We start from the raw sequence: 16,771 nt of genomic DNA on the forward strand, positions 1-16,771 counted from the left end.
TCACTGGGGAAGTCACCGGTACCAGCTGGTGGTTTTAAAAGAAGGTAAAAACAAGCCAGGCAGAAGAAACCATCCTGTTAATTTGATGTATTTAAAGAACAGAATAGAACATGCATTTTATAACCGCCCATTCATTACATCATCACAGGAACTCAATGTGCTCTAGCGCTGTGCATGTACAACTGAGTCACGGAGAAGCTACTGAAATACAGCCACATCTTTTCTGCAAATGATTACTTAGCATTTGTAGAAAGTCACGGATGAAGGTGTTTAGAGTTGTGGCTGATGTCAGACTTTGGCTTTGATTAAATGTTTTGGTTTCCCTCCTAACGGAGGTGCTCTGAAGTGTACATTTTGAATCCATAGAGATGCTGGGAACCAGCGGGCTGCAGTTTCTAAGAGACATATGCATAAGTTCATGTGGCAGAGTGTCCCGCTCCTATTATTATTATTTGTATTATTGTTTGCGGCGTGGATAACAGCGCCGCGTATTTCTTATTATTTATAATTTAAAACCCGTGAGGATGCATGACTGATCAGCTACTGATTATGTAACTAGCTGACAGTCATGCATCCTTACCAAACGCGTGCAGACTCTGGCCGAGGGGTAATAAGATAATTAACAACTAGTTAACCCCTCGGCCAGAGTATAAGAACCTGCCGCTGTCCGTGCTGGGGGTGGAGTGTACAGAGGAGAGTACGGGGAGCGGAGAGAGCGAGGAGAAACAACGACAGTTAGAAACAATTGCTAAAACGTGCTGGATTAGCCAGCACGACACTTACTTGTTTGTCTGTCTGATTCGTTTGGCCCTCGTGCCCTTTGTTTTGTTGTTTGTTTAACCCTTTGCGGTCCATTGTCGGACTGGGTCCGACATTGCAATTATTCCTCACAGGTCCTTTGTCGGACTGGGTCCGACATCATTATAGCAACGCAATAAACGGGTGTTTAGTCGTTTTTTCTCCGGAAAAAGCAGAGAAAACCATTCAGTTGCCAAGTGGGAGCGACAGGAGCCGAGACAAGTCGAAAAAAAAAAAGGCGTATCTCATGAATAGTCATACATGGTATCAGGTATCAGATAACGGGGCGTTCATAGTAAACAAGCTGGCTGAGTGCGTCAGCGCACAGAGACTATCATGGACATTTGCAGAGCTTTTTTCAGATGTTATAGTAATAAAATAATGACTTGGATCGCATTATTGAGGAGTTTGGTGATAAAACGAGTGATCCGGAGATGATCGATCGGTATGTACGACTATTATTATTATTATTATTATTATTATTTCTTACATAGGTGAACGCTATAGCAAACGAAAGGGTGGGGCGGGGCTGGAGATGCCTAGTGTGTGCTTTGTTGATATGCAGAGCCATTTAAACCCGTTTGACTGTGAAAAAAAATACTTTTAAACAGCGCGTATAAAATTAACTGCGTGTGTGAAAATTAATTAGACCTGGCGTGCCTGACGCGCAGTTAATAAATGGACTGCAAAGGGTTAAACCATTTATTTTTGTTTTGTTTATTAAACACGCTGAGTGCAGTAGCATTCAGCTTCACCCGCCCATCCATTGTTTTGGTTTCAGTTACTTCCTGGTCCGTGACGTCACCACACCTCACCACTGCGAGCCAGCCTGTCACAGTTCACTAAATACAATATTTTTCATTTTAAAAATGTTTTCAGTATTACTTCAAATGGACCAAATTACACATTTCTTGTTACAAATTACACAGCGGACTTTTCAAGGTTCAATTCATAGTAAAAATGCCTGAAGATTGTGCCTCATCCAACCCAGCAGTAAAAAACAGACACTACAAGGAAGCACAGTCTCCCTGGAATTAAATAAAAATGCACTTTGGCTGCTTCTCAGATCTTCTAGATAAAGACATATTTTTTTGGTAATTTCTGACACGCAATCTTGCATGCCAGATCATATTAATATTTAGAATCCTACTAAAAATAAAACTTGTTATAAGTATCTCTAAGCCTTAAAGTCATATGCACATGATGTAGACGGGCTGTCTCTGCTCTATAGATGGCATTACTAAACAGGTCCTAGTAGTAGGAGAATATAGCTCAAGGCAGCAGTAGGCACATTCCAGGACAATAGCCCTATCTGTCAGTGGTGCTACACCCTCTTTTTTGGAGTAGGATCTATACATTAGGATGTGGCTAAAATAAACCAACTCCCAGTAAGTGTGGGTAGAAGCTGAAGTTACATTTTTTGTGATGTTAATTTAAGCTTACTAGAATGAACCTTTTATTATACCCTCCTGTAAAATCATTCTAGGCTGCTAGTTCTCCATTTTAGGGAATATGAAAAAAGTCAAGAAAGCGTGACAGGGCGTCCTGGGGCGTAACAAAAGGGGAGATTGGTAAGCATTGCTGGGTGTTGTAAGCAGAGACAGAATAAGGTTTCACTGGCCAGTCAAAACTAGACAAGGCGGTATTGCTGTTACTGCGGAATGTCCTTGAAAACTATGATCAGGAATCGGTACACATGCGGTTGGTAATAAGCAACTTCTAGCTACAGTATGTCATTTTAAGGCACTTGCAGTATGGAGAAAGATCAGTTTGAAAGTGGAAAGGCCCCAGTAATATTATTATTCCAACTTAAATTAGCAGTGTCACCTCTCTGTGATGCTACAGTCATTTCACCAGCGGATGTTGCTAAGTTACTGAGCCTTGAGTGGAGCTTGTCAGGTATGTGCCTGGCCTCGCCTGACGCTTGACCTCACGGGTCACTTTGGTGTGGTGTGGCACATCAACCTCAGATGATTTCCCTTTCCTTCCCCATGGGAGTGCAGTGCCTTGTGCAGCAGCCTACAACATCATCTACTCCGTACATTTATTGTTACTGCCAAATGTTACTGCCAGTACTTCTGCTCTGTTGAATCATACTTTGTGATTGAAAATGTTGCTAAGGAATCTTGGTCCAACCAAATAATTTCATTTATGAAATTCAAATTGTCTAAATGGAGTCTTATTCCCAATCTGTGTTACAGATGCAGTACTGATAAAATAATTACAAAACCAGATTTCAGGGTTCTACAGGGTTCAGTAGTTTAAAGCCATTTCCATTGGACACCTATTGGGATTGATAAAGGGGGGCCTCACAGCAGTACCGTGATAATGGGGTGTAAAAAGCGCTCTTAGTTCATTGGCAGTATTGATTTTTAGATTCTGTGTTTATTGGCAGGAAGAGATAGCTTTACAGGTTGTCAGCACAGTAACCAAAGAAACAGAACATTTGCATTTCTCAAGGATAGTTTAAAACAGATGCAGCACTTTTTTTTTTACTGTAGAGTGGTTTGGCACCCGAGCTAAGAAAAACTAAGAAACTTAAACTCTGATGATGGCTGTATCCTGTTAGTCAGATATACATCCTGTCCACTGTGTATTTTACTTAAAATGAAAAGTTGCGAAATAAAGTTATTTCTATTGCTGTGACAGGCAGCTTCATTAATTTAATTTCAAACGCGGGTTATTATTATTATTTGTTTATTTAGCAGACGCCATTATCCAAGGTGAATTACAGAGACTAGGGTGTGTGAACTATGCATCAGCTGCAGAGTCACTTACAATTACGTCTCACCCGAAAGACGGAGCACAAGGAGGTTAAGTGACTTGCTCAGGGTCACACAATGAGTCAGTGGCTGAGGTGGGATTTGAACCGGGGACCTTCTGGTTACAAGCCTGTTTCTTTAACCACTGGACCACACAGCCTCCTAAATTGGATCTAGGTCTTAGGAACTCTCCTTTCCCTGTATATTATAAAAATACAATAAAAAACTGCTAACTACTGTATGACAAATGATAGGGAACTGCTTATGATCATTTAAAAAATAAACTTAAATTAATAAAATCACTTCAGGCACTGAAGGGAGTAAATCTCATGGTAATTAAAACCACTGCAATCAGGTGTGTTTTTGTTTGCTGTCATCGCTAATGAAATGACATAGTACCAGTCTTTTACAGCATCAACACGCATCAGCCACTGAATATATTCCACCCATGCGTGCCTATTGATTAGTTGTACACAATCAATTTATTTTTCTCTATTGCTCCAGACTTTCTCCGATCAGGTGGATCTGTTCTTGTTTTAATATATTATAAATGAGCATCAAAAGCACCTGTGTTTCGCAGCCGCTTACTTACAGTTTTGAGCTGGGGGATGTATTCAGCAGAGTGCAGGACTCTTACATAAGCAGGGAATGGTTTGTCAGATGCGGAATCCGAATAGCACACTGTCAGGAACATACAGTTCTGTACCTCACGGCATTGACTCGTTAAGAAGCCTTCCTTTTAAGACGTACATTTGCTACAGGCTAGCATAGGTGAACAGTTTTGGAAAATAGTGAACTTGTCAGAAAGAAAGATAATTGTTGCAGCAACTGTAGGTACTGCATCAGTATTCTTAGTATCTTTTAGTTATGATGTATCCTTTATTTTGTTATTTCCTCAGTTTAAAAGATGATCTGGATGTTGGAAGCAGCTGGTCAAACTGTAGGTCTTGTGTCTATGCATGTGGGCATATCATTTATAACATAAACATTTCTGGACTATTGTCATTCTAACTAATTTTCCCTTCTACACAATGGGGTCTGTTTTATGGGGTCTAAACATCTTAATGTCGCTGCCCTTAAATTTATAAACCTGATTTTTAGCAGCCGTCATTTCACTTTCTTTATTGCATGTAGTAATATTTGTAAGTGGATCAATAACTCCTTTATGCAATTAACTACTGTACCAGGCTTATGCAAGTGTCCAGTTTGCATGTACACTGTGTTCTGTTTCCGGGGACTTAAACTGTGTGTAGTGATAGCATACAGTAATCACAAAGGTGTTATACTAATATTATACTGCTTTATTCAAACATGCAAATCCCTTAACCAAAAAATAAGATCATTAGGAATTGAACATCCGTTGTATGTGCAGTGAACCTTGTCTCTAAACCATATTAATTAAATGGGCTTTGCATGTGAATCTGAAGCTTATCCACATATGGGTTCAATGTTAAAAAGGCAGTTTTTTATACAGTTTCTACAATAAATACGCAAATCAAATTATAATTACTTGTTTTCTTTTTTGTACAGTTTCTGCTTTCTGTTTACTTATTGATGTTGACAGGATCCCATTCTAGCCCATATCTCCTCGCATCTCCAAAAGGAAAATAAATCAAATAAGATGCTATGTTTTGTTTGTCAAGATCACTGTGTTGGAACCTGATGGTGGAATCACACTACATTGCATTTTACCCATGCTTTCACTCTTAAGCCGTTTGACAAGTCTAGACCCACCTTTGCACCCCTTCTGAAGCGACATACTGTTCTTCGACTGTTGGAGTCTGGGGACAACTTGCTGTAAAGAGACAGACGGGAAAGCAAATTAAACCGTTTTAATGAGTGAGGCAAGAGCCATCATTTGCGAAGTCCCTCGTGTGAACATGGTACATCAGCTTATTTCATCACGCTTTACTGGGGATGACCCTTTTAAACACTCAGCGTGTGAAAGTAGCTGTAATGTACAGTTACCCAGGAAACTGCAGCACATCCTGGCAGATGGTGGCTGTTCTGCCATCTCGGGTCACTTCCTGATGGACAGGAGTGTGAGTAATAAAGCAGCAGCCAGGTCTGGCTCACATTCGCATCACTTTCTGATTCAGCAGGATTCACAATGCTCCTTGCCTAATGACCGATTCTGATGTTGTAGTTAAGCAAATGCCCACTTTCCTTTGCCCCAGTTCTTTTGTGTTTTAATGAGCACAGAAACAAAGACTCACTATCCTATAGTAAAATGAATTCATCTTGCATCCCTCCAAACCTGGAATATCAAGCACAATAATGTCGGGGAAGGTTGATGTCAGATTATTATGGCAAGAGATAATGTCTAAAATAATTCCTTGGTATTTTCTTTTTTTTCTTTTTTTTTTTTTCTTTTTTTTTTTATAAATTTAGTCGTCGCCAATTATTTTACCCCGATTTTCACCCCAATTTAGCATGCCCAATTATCATCTGTATCCCCGGCTCACCGCTCGCAACCCCCCCGCCGAATCGGGAAACGGAGGCTGGAATACGGGTCCTCCGAAACGTGCTCCTGCCAAGCCGTCATTTTTTGCACTGCAGATCCACAGCAATGCCACCAGACCTATAGTGCCGGAGGACAACACAGATCTGGCGGCTCCGCTGCAGAGCCATAGGCGCCCTATCGGAAACAGGTGTCGCTGATGCGCGGTGAGCCGTGGATTCCCCTGCCGACCTAAGCCCTCCCTACCCGGGCAGCGCTCAGCCAATTGTGCGCCGCCCCCTAGGAACTCCCGGTCACGGTCAGCTGTGACATAGCCTGGATTCGAACCTGCGATCTCCAGGCTATAGGGCACATCCTGCACTCCGTGCAGAGCGCCTTTACTGGATGCGCCACTCGGGAGCCGCCTCCTTGGTATTTTATTAAAGATTAATGAACTTGGGTATTTTGCTAACACACACACACAGACACAACTCCTTCGAGTTTTTACCCAGGGCTGTACGTGTTAGAGATTTATCCCACGTCGGATGGTAGGATGTAGGATGGTACAGAGGGGAAAAGAGAGCCATGAAGTTCGCTATCTCAAGAATTTGGCGGGAACCCACTGACCACTCAAGCAACTGCTACTTCTGCATGATGGACCCTTCCAAACGTCGGACTGGCAAGAATGCACCTGCTATCACGTATCCGGACCTTCCTTCATCCATTGCCCCGGTGCCACACTACCATGAGCTCCCCGTACCCACTCCTCCGGAGAGAGAGCAGCCGTCTTTAGAAGAGAGCAGCAAGTCAGAGAGCGAGGAAGACATTGTAGATCCAGATGACAATTTCAGAGGTGGAGCTGAGGAGAGAAACCCATACTACCCCAACCAAAAAGACCTCAACGACTTGATTAGAGATCTTGGTCTCACCAAGTCCAATGCCGAGCTTTTGACGTCTAGGCTCAAGCAGTGGAACTTGTTGGATGAAAGTGTGCAAGTCGCAGATCAGAGGAAGCGTCACCAACCTTTTTCCAGCTTCTTCACCCGTCAAGATGGGCTCTGCTTCTGCCACAATGTGACCAGTCTGTTCGAGACAATCGGAATCGCCTGTAACCAGAATGAGTGGCGCCTCTTCATTGACAGCTCATCCAGGAGCCTCAAAGCTGTGCTGCTCCATAATGGTAACAAGTACCCGTCTCTTCCCCTGGCTCACTCGGTGCACCTCAAAGAGGATTACAACAGCATCAAGACCTTGCTGGACGCCTTGAAGTATGATGAGTACGGCTGGGAGGTCATAGGAGACTTCAAAATGGTGGCATTCCTGATGGGTCTCCAAGGCGGTTTTACCAAGTTTCCCTGCTATCTTTGCCTTTGGGACAGCAGGGACACCAAGGCGCACTACCACAGGCGGGACTGGCCACAGCGGACCGAGTTCTGTGTGGGGAGGAACAACGTCAAGTGGGAGCCAGTGGTGGACCCCCGGAAGGTGCTGATGCCACCACTGCTCATCAAATTGGGCCTTATGAAACAATTTGTCAGAGCTCTAGATAAGGAGTCAGCAGCCTTCAAGTACCTTCAAGACTTCTTCCCTAAGCTGTCTGAGGCAAAGGTCAAAGCCGGTGTCTTCGTCGGACCACAGATAAAGAAGATCCTGGAGTGCAATGAATTCCCCAAGAAGCTCACTAGTAAGGAGAAAGCGGCTTGGAACAGCTTTGTCGCAGTGGTTCGGGGCTTCCTGGGCAATCACAAGGCCGAAAACTATGTGGAGCTGGTTGAGACTCTGGTGAAGAACTACGGCACAGTGGTCTGTAGGATGTCCCTCAAAGTCCATATCCTTGATGCTCATCTTGATAAATTCAAGGAGAACATGGGCGCGTACTCGGAGGAGCAAGGCGAGCGCTTCCACCAGGATATACTGGACTTTGAACGCCGCTACCAAGGACAGTATAACGAGAACATGATGGGAGACTACATTTGGGGGCTGATTCGTGAAAGTGATTTACAGTATAATCGTAAATCTCGAAAAACTACTCACTTCTAAATCTTTTGTAGTCATTTTTGTATTACTTTAGTATAAATACATGTTAATTTGGATTCATATGTTGTTTTTTTCTGACTTTATGTGAACGAAAAGACACAAATTCGCCCGTTTTCTCATTGGAAATAGGTCAATTTCAAAATATCACTGTCCTGATCACAAAAGCAAAGTTTGTGGGGAATAATAGCCATTTTCTATACTTTTGAGGCATAAGCAATTAGGAAATAACACTTACTACCCAGGAACAAAAATTGTGTTACATATGTGTGTGTTTATTTGTCAGCATAATACAGATTAATATATACTTTTCTAATGTTTTAGAGAATAAAGTATATGTGTTGTAGTTGATTACTTGTGATTTGGTGATAGATTGAAGTTACACTAGACTGTTTGTTTTCCCTCCAGGCAGACAAAGTATTTTGGTGGATATTTCCACCAGACCCCCAAAAAATCAGTATGTCCTTTACCCCGGAGAGTTTGCCTCCCTGTTATCAGTGCTGAGGTTTCAATTTCATCTTGTCTTCATCAGTCTTGTCACTGTTCATCGGTTCCAGCTGTTGATTCCTGTGAGGCAGTACCTTTTACAGTTGACTGCACACGGCTTTTCCATTTATCATATGAACTTCCACACTGTGCTATGGCGTTGTTGTGCCACTTTAGAGTTTTGTATATCTGTAGAACCGCTTGTCCTTATTGGGATAAAACCTGGTTAGGACACCTGTATTATAAATCTGGTTCTATAAGTAGATGCCTGTCTGTCTTTACACGTACATCTACCATTGGGCATTGTGACAGTACATTACATTTAAAAAAGTCTGCCAGAAGGCCTGGTCTAGCAGGGCTAAGCCAATATGTATCTGTGCACAATAGTGGGGTCCTGCTGAGTCCCACCAATAAAACTGGGTGTCCAGCACATGTAAGCAAATGAAAGCCCTGTTCCACCTGAATCACTTAACAAACCTGCACCTCTTTGATCTGACCTTTTTCCTAACTAAATGTAGCTTTGTGACAACATCCAAAAGTAATACTATTTAAAAAATCTCTCACCAGTTGCCTTATTAGTTTTTTGTAATCCTTTCTGTTTTTGCTCAAGGTGTAATTTGAACAAAAGGATTAAATGTGTTTTTTTTCATTGCTGTAGGAATATCCCTCACAGCAGACAGATGGTAGTTATATCAGTGGGGTTAAGTGTGATAAAAACCTTTTTTTTTCAGCTTGGTACATTCTAATGCGGTTCCAGGAAAAAAAAACAAAACAAAAAAAACAAAACAATTACATTTGGAAACATTATCAAAAGAAGGGCCTTTGGGCATTCAGTCATACCGTAAATCAGCAGTCATAGTTGGAAACTTTCTACAGTATTGGATTTCTGCCTCCATGCTTTAAGAGTTCGGACACTGGTGTGTGTGTGTGTGTGTGTGTGTGTGTGTGTGTGACTGTGTGTGTGTGTGTGTGTGTGACTGTGTGTGTGTGACTGTGTGTGTGTGACTGTGTGTGTGTGTGTGTGTGTGTGTGTGTGTGTGTGACTGTGTGTGTGTGTGTGTGTGTGTGTGTGTGTGTGTGTGTGTGACTGTGTGTGTGTGTGTGTGTGTGTGTGTGTGTGTGTGTGTGTGTGTGACTGTGTGTGTGTGTGTGTGTGTGTGTGTGTGTGTGTGTGTGTGACTGTGTGTGTGTGTGTGTGTGTGTGACTGTGTGTGTGTGTGTGTGTGTGTGTGTGTGTGTGTGTGTGACTGTGTGTGTGTGTGTGTGTGTGTGTGTGTGTGTGTGTGTGTGTGTTTGTTGAGGAGTGTAGCGTGCAAAACGGAACGAGGCGCAAAACACCACAATGATATCATCTCGTAAAAGAACCTCCCGGAAATCCCACTCTCACTTGTGCTGGCTCACACAACCCCGGCAGGGCTCGTTTTAGAGGTGTTTCAGCCACTTTGCTTGGATAATATGATTTCACTTCAGTATGAGATTGCCAATACTGAAAGTAGGGTTACTTTCATCACCAATGAAGCTTCTTTCTGGGGACATTACTGTACTGTTGGTCCACCAACCTGCTCACCAAGGCAGGCCATGTTTTTAAATGGTTTATTTAGATCAATTAAACATCCTTAGGGATCCTAAATGGCTTAATTACTTAATTATACCTAGTAAACCTGGATTGAAATGGCTCTCCAGGACCATGCTTGCCCATCTATGGTCTAAGGTGTTGGGAAATGAAGCCTGTAATATCATGTACTGAAACATCACTCAACTAAATGAGGCAGTGGAGGGAAATTGTCTTACCTCTTACAACAATACACTCAAACAGCTTTCACATATTGAAAACTATGGAGTGCCACAGAGGCAAAAACTCTGTACTTCTCTATATTTTTGCAGCTGTATTTTCTAGTTTTGATTTTAAGTGGGTGTATGCTTACTTTCCTGTAGTGAGGAGAGGACAGCTTGTTTGGTGTTCTCATTTTAAGCTGAAAGACTGGGACATCCTTAAATAGAGCAAACCCACCACCTGTCAGTTTAGTTCAGTGCAGTTGCTATAGATGGTGAAGTCAGAGTTCAACCCAAGTTCTCCTTGAGTACCTCAAATTCAACACATTTTCCACAGCACAAGCAATAACCTGACTATATCTCGAGTCTGACTGAACTTCATTGTTAACCAGGCAGAAGGACGCCTTTAGAATTAGGGCAAGGCAGGCCTGACACACAGCTGCAAGCCCCAACTCTGACCTGAATCCAGAAAGTAAAAATTATAAAGTGGACCAGAGGTCTCCAAAATCACAGGTGTGCGTCCACTGGGGTCATGCATTTGTGATCTGAGAAACTGACCCATGTGAAATTTGAGTAGCACATGTTTAGTATGACCAACAACCGGTTTCAAGCAGCACATTGTGAGGCAGTGTGACAACAAAGAAAGACTTCAGTCAGGTTGAGTAGACAAACACCTTGCCATGCATTTTATCTAGTAGACTGAAGAGTAATATTAATCTCTGCTAGCATGACATTATTTCCATGAACAACATTAACACTGGTTCCCCTATTCTAAGTGCTGATGATCGCTTGGTTCGCTGCCTGTCTACTTTTAAAAATACACAATAGATTAAATGCTGTTGCTTCTGGGTACCTAATCACTTCATGTGTTGTAGATAATATTTATTGCAGTGGTCTAACTGAAATCGAACCATGGGGTCTATTCCATTAACCTAAACTGTGGCAGTTCTAAGTACGTTTCTCCTACAAATCTGTTACATATGGTTACACACATGTGAATGACCTTGTGGTGGTATTTAGATCCGCTGCTGTTTGGATCAGTTGGATAGATCCCTCATGTGACCTGTAGCACAGACTGTATCATTAATCTAAAACACTGTATTAAAAAATCGGCATACAGTATCCACTCCATTTCAAGTCGATTGTACGATTTGAATGTCAGTTGCATATACAGTAGTCAATGTCTGCATTTGAAAAATGTTTATTTCTTTCTCTAATAGAAAAGAGGGTTTCTAATCTTTGCCTTGAACAAGAAATCCTACTGTTTCACAAGCTGTGCTAAATTGCTATGCTCATTTCTGTGTTCAGCTTTCTCTTTTCTCCAAGACCGAGCACTGTGTTTTTATGTAAATTAGGTCTCTTGATTTTATGACTTTCTAAACGGGGACTAATTTTCTTGTCTTTCTGTTCAGTTTTGTCAATGCACTGTACAGTAGGTGTTATATAGCGCTCCAATGAATCTAACTGTAGACCACTAGTCCTGACACTCTCTCCTAGCACCTGATCAGAGCCTTTCTGCTCATCTTCCTTCCAAAGCATGGGGGGAATGAGCTCTAAGAATACCTGCACAGCAACATCTGTGAAGCACCATCACAAGATGGTAAAGCAGCTTTATAGTAATGTAGGATACTTCAGCTAACATTGGTGAAACAGCCTATTAAAAAGACAATCAATGATTTTTAAAATAGACAGGAAGACTTTATGATCAGTGCTGGTAATTTCAATTCTAATTGCATCCAATTTTATTAAAAATGAATACTGCATGCGACCCGTTAAAAAATATGTCTGCTACAGTAATATCTTATTTCTTATATTCATATCAAATAAATTTGCAGTATATTCTGCAGTACAGTATGAAATCCTAACTCAAACATTACTGCGTTGATTTATCATGGAACTGATTGTTTAGTGTGACTGTACACGCTTTGTGTCTGATTCATTATGGTAAGTTTGTGGTATCAGATTCCTATAATGCTGACACTGCCTAACACGTTCCTCTTTGTCATTGACAGGGATTGATTACAAGACCACAACCATTCTGCTGGACGGACGGAGGGTTAAACTGCAGCTCTGGTAAGTTGAGTTCTTTACAGATGGAGGTCAGGAGCGAGCTGGATAACTGAGTCCTCAAGAACGCAGCTGAACCCCTGTTACTATGGGTCAGAGACTATTGAAGTCATTACAGAGCTGAAATCTTATTCATTCTGAAATTTCAAATAAGGCAATTTTTAATGCACAAAAGGAAAGGATATATTCTGGCAATACCATAACTTCTCATCCCTCTGATGAACTTTTCAGTTGAGTTTTTAATTTAAAAAAAAAAAGTTAAATTGATCAGTTTTAGACTCTTGAGTTAAACCTAATCAGATAGCTGGTGTCAGCTGAAGTTTATATTTAAACTTGAATCTGTAGTGTATGTGGCAGAATGAAAGATTCAATAACACACTCTATGTTGCATTAATGGTGGGCTGTTGTATATTTTAAAAACTTCAACTGCCTGCAATTATAGTTCATTTATAATTACACACTATCCACAGTGGCTCAGAATTTGGGTTTGGAAGTTGTGGGAATAATTCCATTTGAATTTGGTCAAGAGAGAGTATCGCATGGAATCTATTTTTCAATGCAATAATTATATCTTTCCTTACTGGCTTTGAACATTCAGCTGTTTCTGTGAACACATCAAATTTCTTTTGGGATGCAGAGAGCATTTGCAAGATTATTTTTGTAACAGTTTTTTTGGCTCAGTTTACATAAACAATATATTGCATCTATCTAAAAGTTTTGTTCAATGAGGATGCTAATAGATAATGTTTTGATTCCAGTCTGGGTGTCTTAACATGCAGTATAGTTTAATACATAAAATACAGTAGTTTCCCCCAACCAATGCTGTCAAATTTGACCAGAGTCCTGTCAACCGAGCAGCTGCAGTCAGCAGTCTTATCAAACGCGGTCAGAGCTGCTGTCTTGATATGTGAAAAGGAGATGCAGCCTCTATTACAGAGTGCATGTCAGGAATGTCATTTCCATAACAAATTCATACTTACGTGGGGCTGCCTTTGTTCACAAACGCATGTGTTACCTAACCGTGTTTCTAAATGGTATACCACACTGTATTTAATATAGATACTGTATAACTGGCAGCTTGTAACTAACCTTTGTGGCACATTTTAATTTCCTTTCTGTATTTTGGAGCTTATCCAAGTGCATTAAACCAGCTTGATTTGTGTGGCATAAACCGATCCACCAGCAGACCCCAGTGTTCCAGCACACTCAGTTGTGTCAGACCTGACCCGGGCAGCCTGCCAAGGAACAGAGAGTGAGCGGAGTGGAAAGTGCAGGAGTCTAGCAAGGCTGTTCAGATTGCTACATCGTGAAGTGATATGATGTGTGGGACTGCAAGCAAGCTGGCAAGGAAATTGAAAGGGTGGCGGTGGTGGTGATGATTTCTTTATCTGTGGGGAATGGTAGAAAAAGAAGATCTGTGAATACAATGCAATTGCAATCCATTCATGAATTGTAATAATCATAATCTTAATGCATATCAACATACACACACACTCACACACATAGATTCGTGGATGCAAAGTGTGCACTGTTGAAGGCACAAGCAGAAACATTTGTCTGCATGACTTGTTTCTTGCAAGATTGACCTTCTATTTTTAATTCAGTGACTTGAGGTTATGGATGAATCATTTCCCTTTTGTCAGACTGTCATATAACAACTGTTGAACAGAAACACTTTTATTTGTCTGTTATATAAAAAATCTCAACAGATTCTGCCCTACCAAGTTATTCTTCTTCTGACAAGCTGTAGGTGATAATAATCCCATGTACTACTCCTAAAGTATTCCAAATGGCACTTCCATAGCACTGATTGGGCTGAATGAATAAACAAAAGGCTGGCTCAGTTTGTATCCCCAATAGAGTCCTCATAATCGCATAATATTTGCCAAATGCAGTCTGCAATGCCTGTGTACAATACAAGTTTGGTTAAGATTGGTGCAAAATCAAGGCAGTTATCATGCTCACCATGCAGAGTGTGGCAGACGGACAGACAGGATCAGCGCATAAGGATCCCTGTTTTTAAGACCCCAATAAATTTGATTTTGTTGTCTTTAGTTTGCATTGTGTAAAGCTTATTTAAATAACAGAAATGAAATAAAAGGTAAACGTTAGAGAACTACAACAATCTTTAATTTGTCTTTGAGAAATGTAATTAGGAACAATACAATATGGCCAGTATGCGATAGGGTCTAATACTGTAAATAAACAGCATATGTTGTGTATGCAATGGATTACGAACAAAAAAGAAGAGAGGAATTACCGGTTTCCCCACTGCTGAAATCAAATGTAAACAGCTGCTTTTCAAAAACTTTCAAATCAGATCCAATCACATGGGTTTACTGTAGAACTGTGCAAGTACAAGGTTTTCAAAGCTAGATGGGAGGATTGAAACACAGGTAAACCCTTAGGACCACCTGTTACAGGAGACCGTGGAGGCTATTCAGTTGATCTTAACAATGGGGAATCTTAAATAGTATTACAAATATTAAATATAAAGAAATAACCAAAAAAAAGCAACTCATACATACTACCAGATACCTTTTGTGTAATGATTTCAACAATGGCAGTATTTAGATCCTCAACCATTTAGATTAATTGAATCTTTTCAATGATCAGTTGCCTACAAATTTGTATATACTGTTAAGTCTGTTGTAAAAGACACTGAGCCCTGTTTTGTAAAATTCTTGAGTGTTCTTGTTTGGCTTTCTTGAAGTTGTAGTTGGAATATCTATTTAAGCCTGTAATTTACATTCCTCAGGTTTTATCAGTTTGCAAAAATATGTGCCTGATCTCCTCTACATTCATGAACATTATCACTGTAAGGTTTTAAAAGCTGTAGGTCCTGAAATACTAAAACACTCACCTCCTGTAACATAAACTGATGGGTCTGTGGGTTTTAATGGGAGTGAATCAGCCAACCCAACTACTTAGTCTTCATTGCAACACATAAAGAAGCAGATGGAGAGATAACACAATGGAATATATAGCTTGCTACTGTAGCAGTGTAAGCCAAGCTATTAAAGTACAGCTCATTCATCTCTGTGCTGCTTTGTGCTCCTGGGTACTGATCCAGGCATCTAGGGAAGAACAAGAACAACATGGTTTTTATAAACCAAAGCCTGTGAACGTAGCTTCCCAAAGGAACCGCCCTGTATGACTAGATGACATTGGCAGAGTGAGAAAACTTCGAGTTAGCTTTTTTTGTTTTGATTGGGGATCACTGGCTGTCTGGGAATATTTTTCTGAACAAATAACGTGCTGAAAAAAAATGTATTGCATGAGATCATGGCATTGCAATAATCTTATTTCTGTTGGCGTAAATATTGCTTGAAATGAAATGCAACTAGCTTCAGGCAGAATTAAAGGTTGCCCTTCTCTTGTTTCATGTGCCATGGTCCAAAGATCAGTACAGCAAGTCACAGTGAACAAGCATGGACAGAAAACAACCACAAACTGGTGCAGATATAAGTTGCTGTACAAGGATCGAGTCCCCTAATGGCTATTTACAAAAAAAAGTATTTAACTAAATTATTTCCTCCTGGGTTATTAAAAATTCACAGGATATATATTGAAACCTGAATATCTCTTACAGATAGAGTGGTTGAAATTGTTTCATTGAAGACTAAAGAATAATCATTTTAATATTATATGTTTTTAATTTAAGTCTTGTGTACAGTGCAACCACTTTGGTTGTGTTTATTTAAAACCTGTTTAATATAAATTCTTAAAAGAATAAAACAGCAAGTAATTAATAAAATACATCCAACTCTTATCAAAAGTTGAGTAAAAGTAAGTGACATTACTTGGCTAATCTAAGGATCCAAAGAAGAGACCAGATCAACTGTACAGTTTATATAAAAAGACAAGGCAGCATGAAGAGCTGTCAACTGTACAGTATGAGTGCAGGTGTTTTGTTTAGATCTCTTGATGGGTAATGTGATAGCAATTTTGAGTTGGAAAGCCAGAACTGCAGATCAAGCCCTCTATTGAACCTGAAAGTAGTACAAAGGGTAGCGGATGTTAAGGGATTCGCAGTTGATCTCTTCCCTTGTTATTCTAAAGCCAGTGTTACTTTTTGGCAGTGCTTCAGGGGTTTTATGACATGAACGGAGTAAACTGGGAGAATAATAATGACTGGTAGCTGCAGCTCACCTGGAAGCACGTTCGTACAGTGACTGGACTCCAGTTGTATAACTGAATTTCCATGCTTTCTTTTGTGTCTTTTAGGGACACATCTGGCCAGGGGAGGTTCTGCACGATATTCCGCTCCTACTCCAGAGGTGCCCAGGTAAGGTACTTTTTTGGGGCAATAACTGTATTGAGCACCAACACTTAGAGAGAAAGGGGAGACTACTGAGCAGAACTGTTATGCTTTTCAACAGGAGCTTTAACTAAGCCATTTGCTTAGGAT

At 40.7% G+C, this 16,771-nt stretch overlaps 1 protein-coding gene across 1 annotated transcript in view; it reads left to right on the top strand.

Moving 5' to 3' along the window:
• The window catches only part of LOC117424126 (ras-related protein Rab-40B-like), a 57,913-nt gene that overhangs the window by 28,420 nt on the left and 12,722 nt on the right, over window positions 1-16,771 (top strand). The window contains exons 2-3 of the mRNA XM_034040225.3: window positions 12,306-12,366; window positions 16,588-16,648. Of these exons, the coding sequence (XP_033896116.2) occupies window positions 12,306-12,366; window positions 16,588-16,648 (122 nt within the window). The remainder of the gene's footprint in view (window positions 1-12,305; window positions 12,367-16,587; window positions 16,649-16,771) is intronic.

This window comes from Acipenser ruthenus, chromosome 19 (genome assembly GCF_902713425.1).
Source record: "Acipenser ruthenus chromosome 19, fAciRut3.2 maternal haplotype, whole genome shotgun sequence".
NCBI classification, from domain to species: Eukaryota; Metazoa; Chordata; class Actinopteri; order Acipenseriformes; family Acipenseridae; genus Acipenser; species Acipenser ruthenus.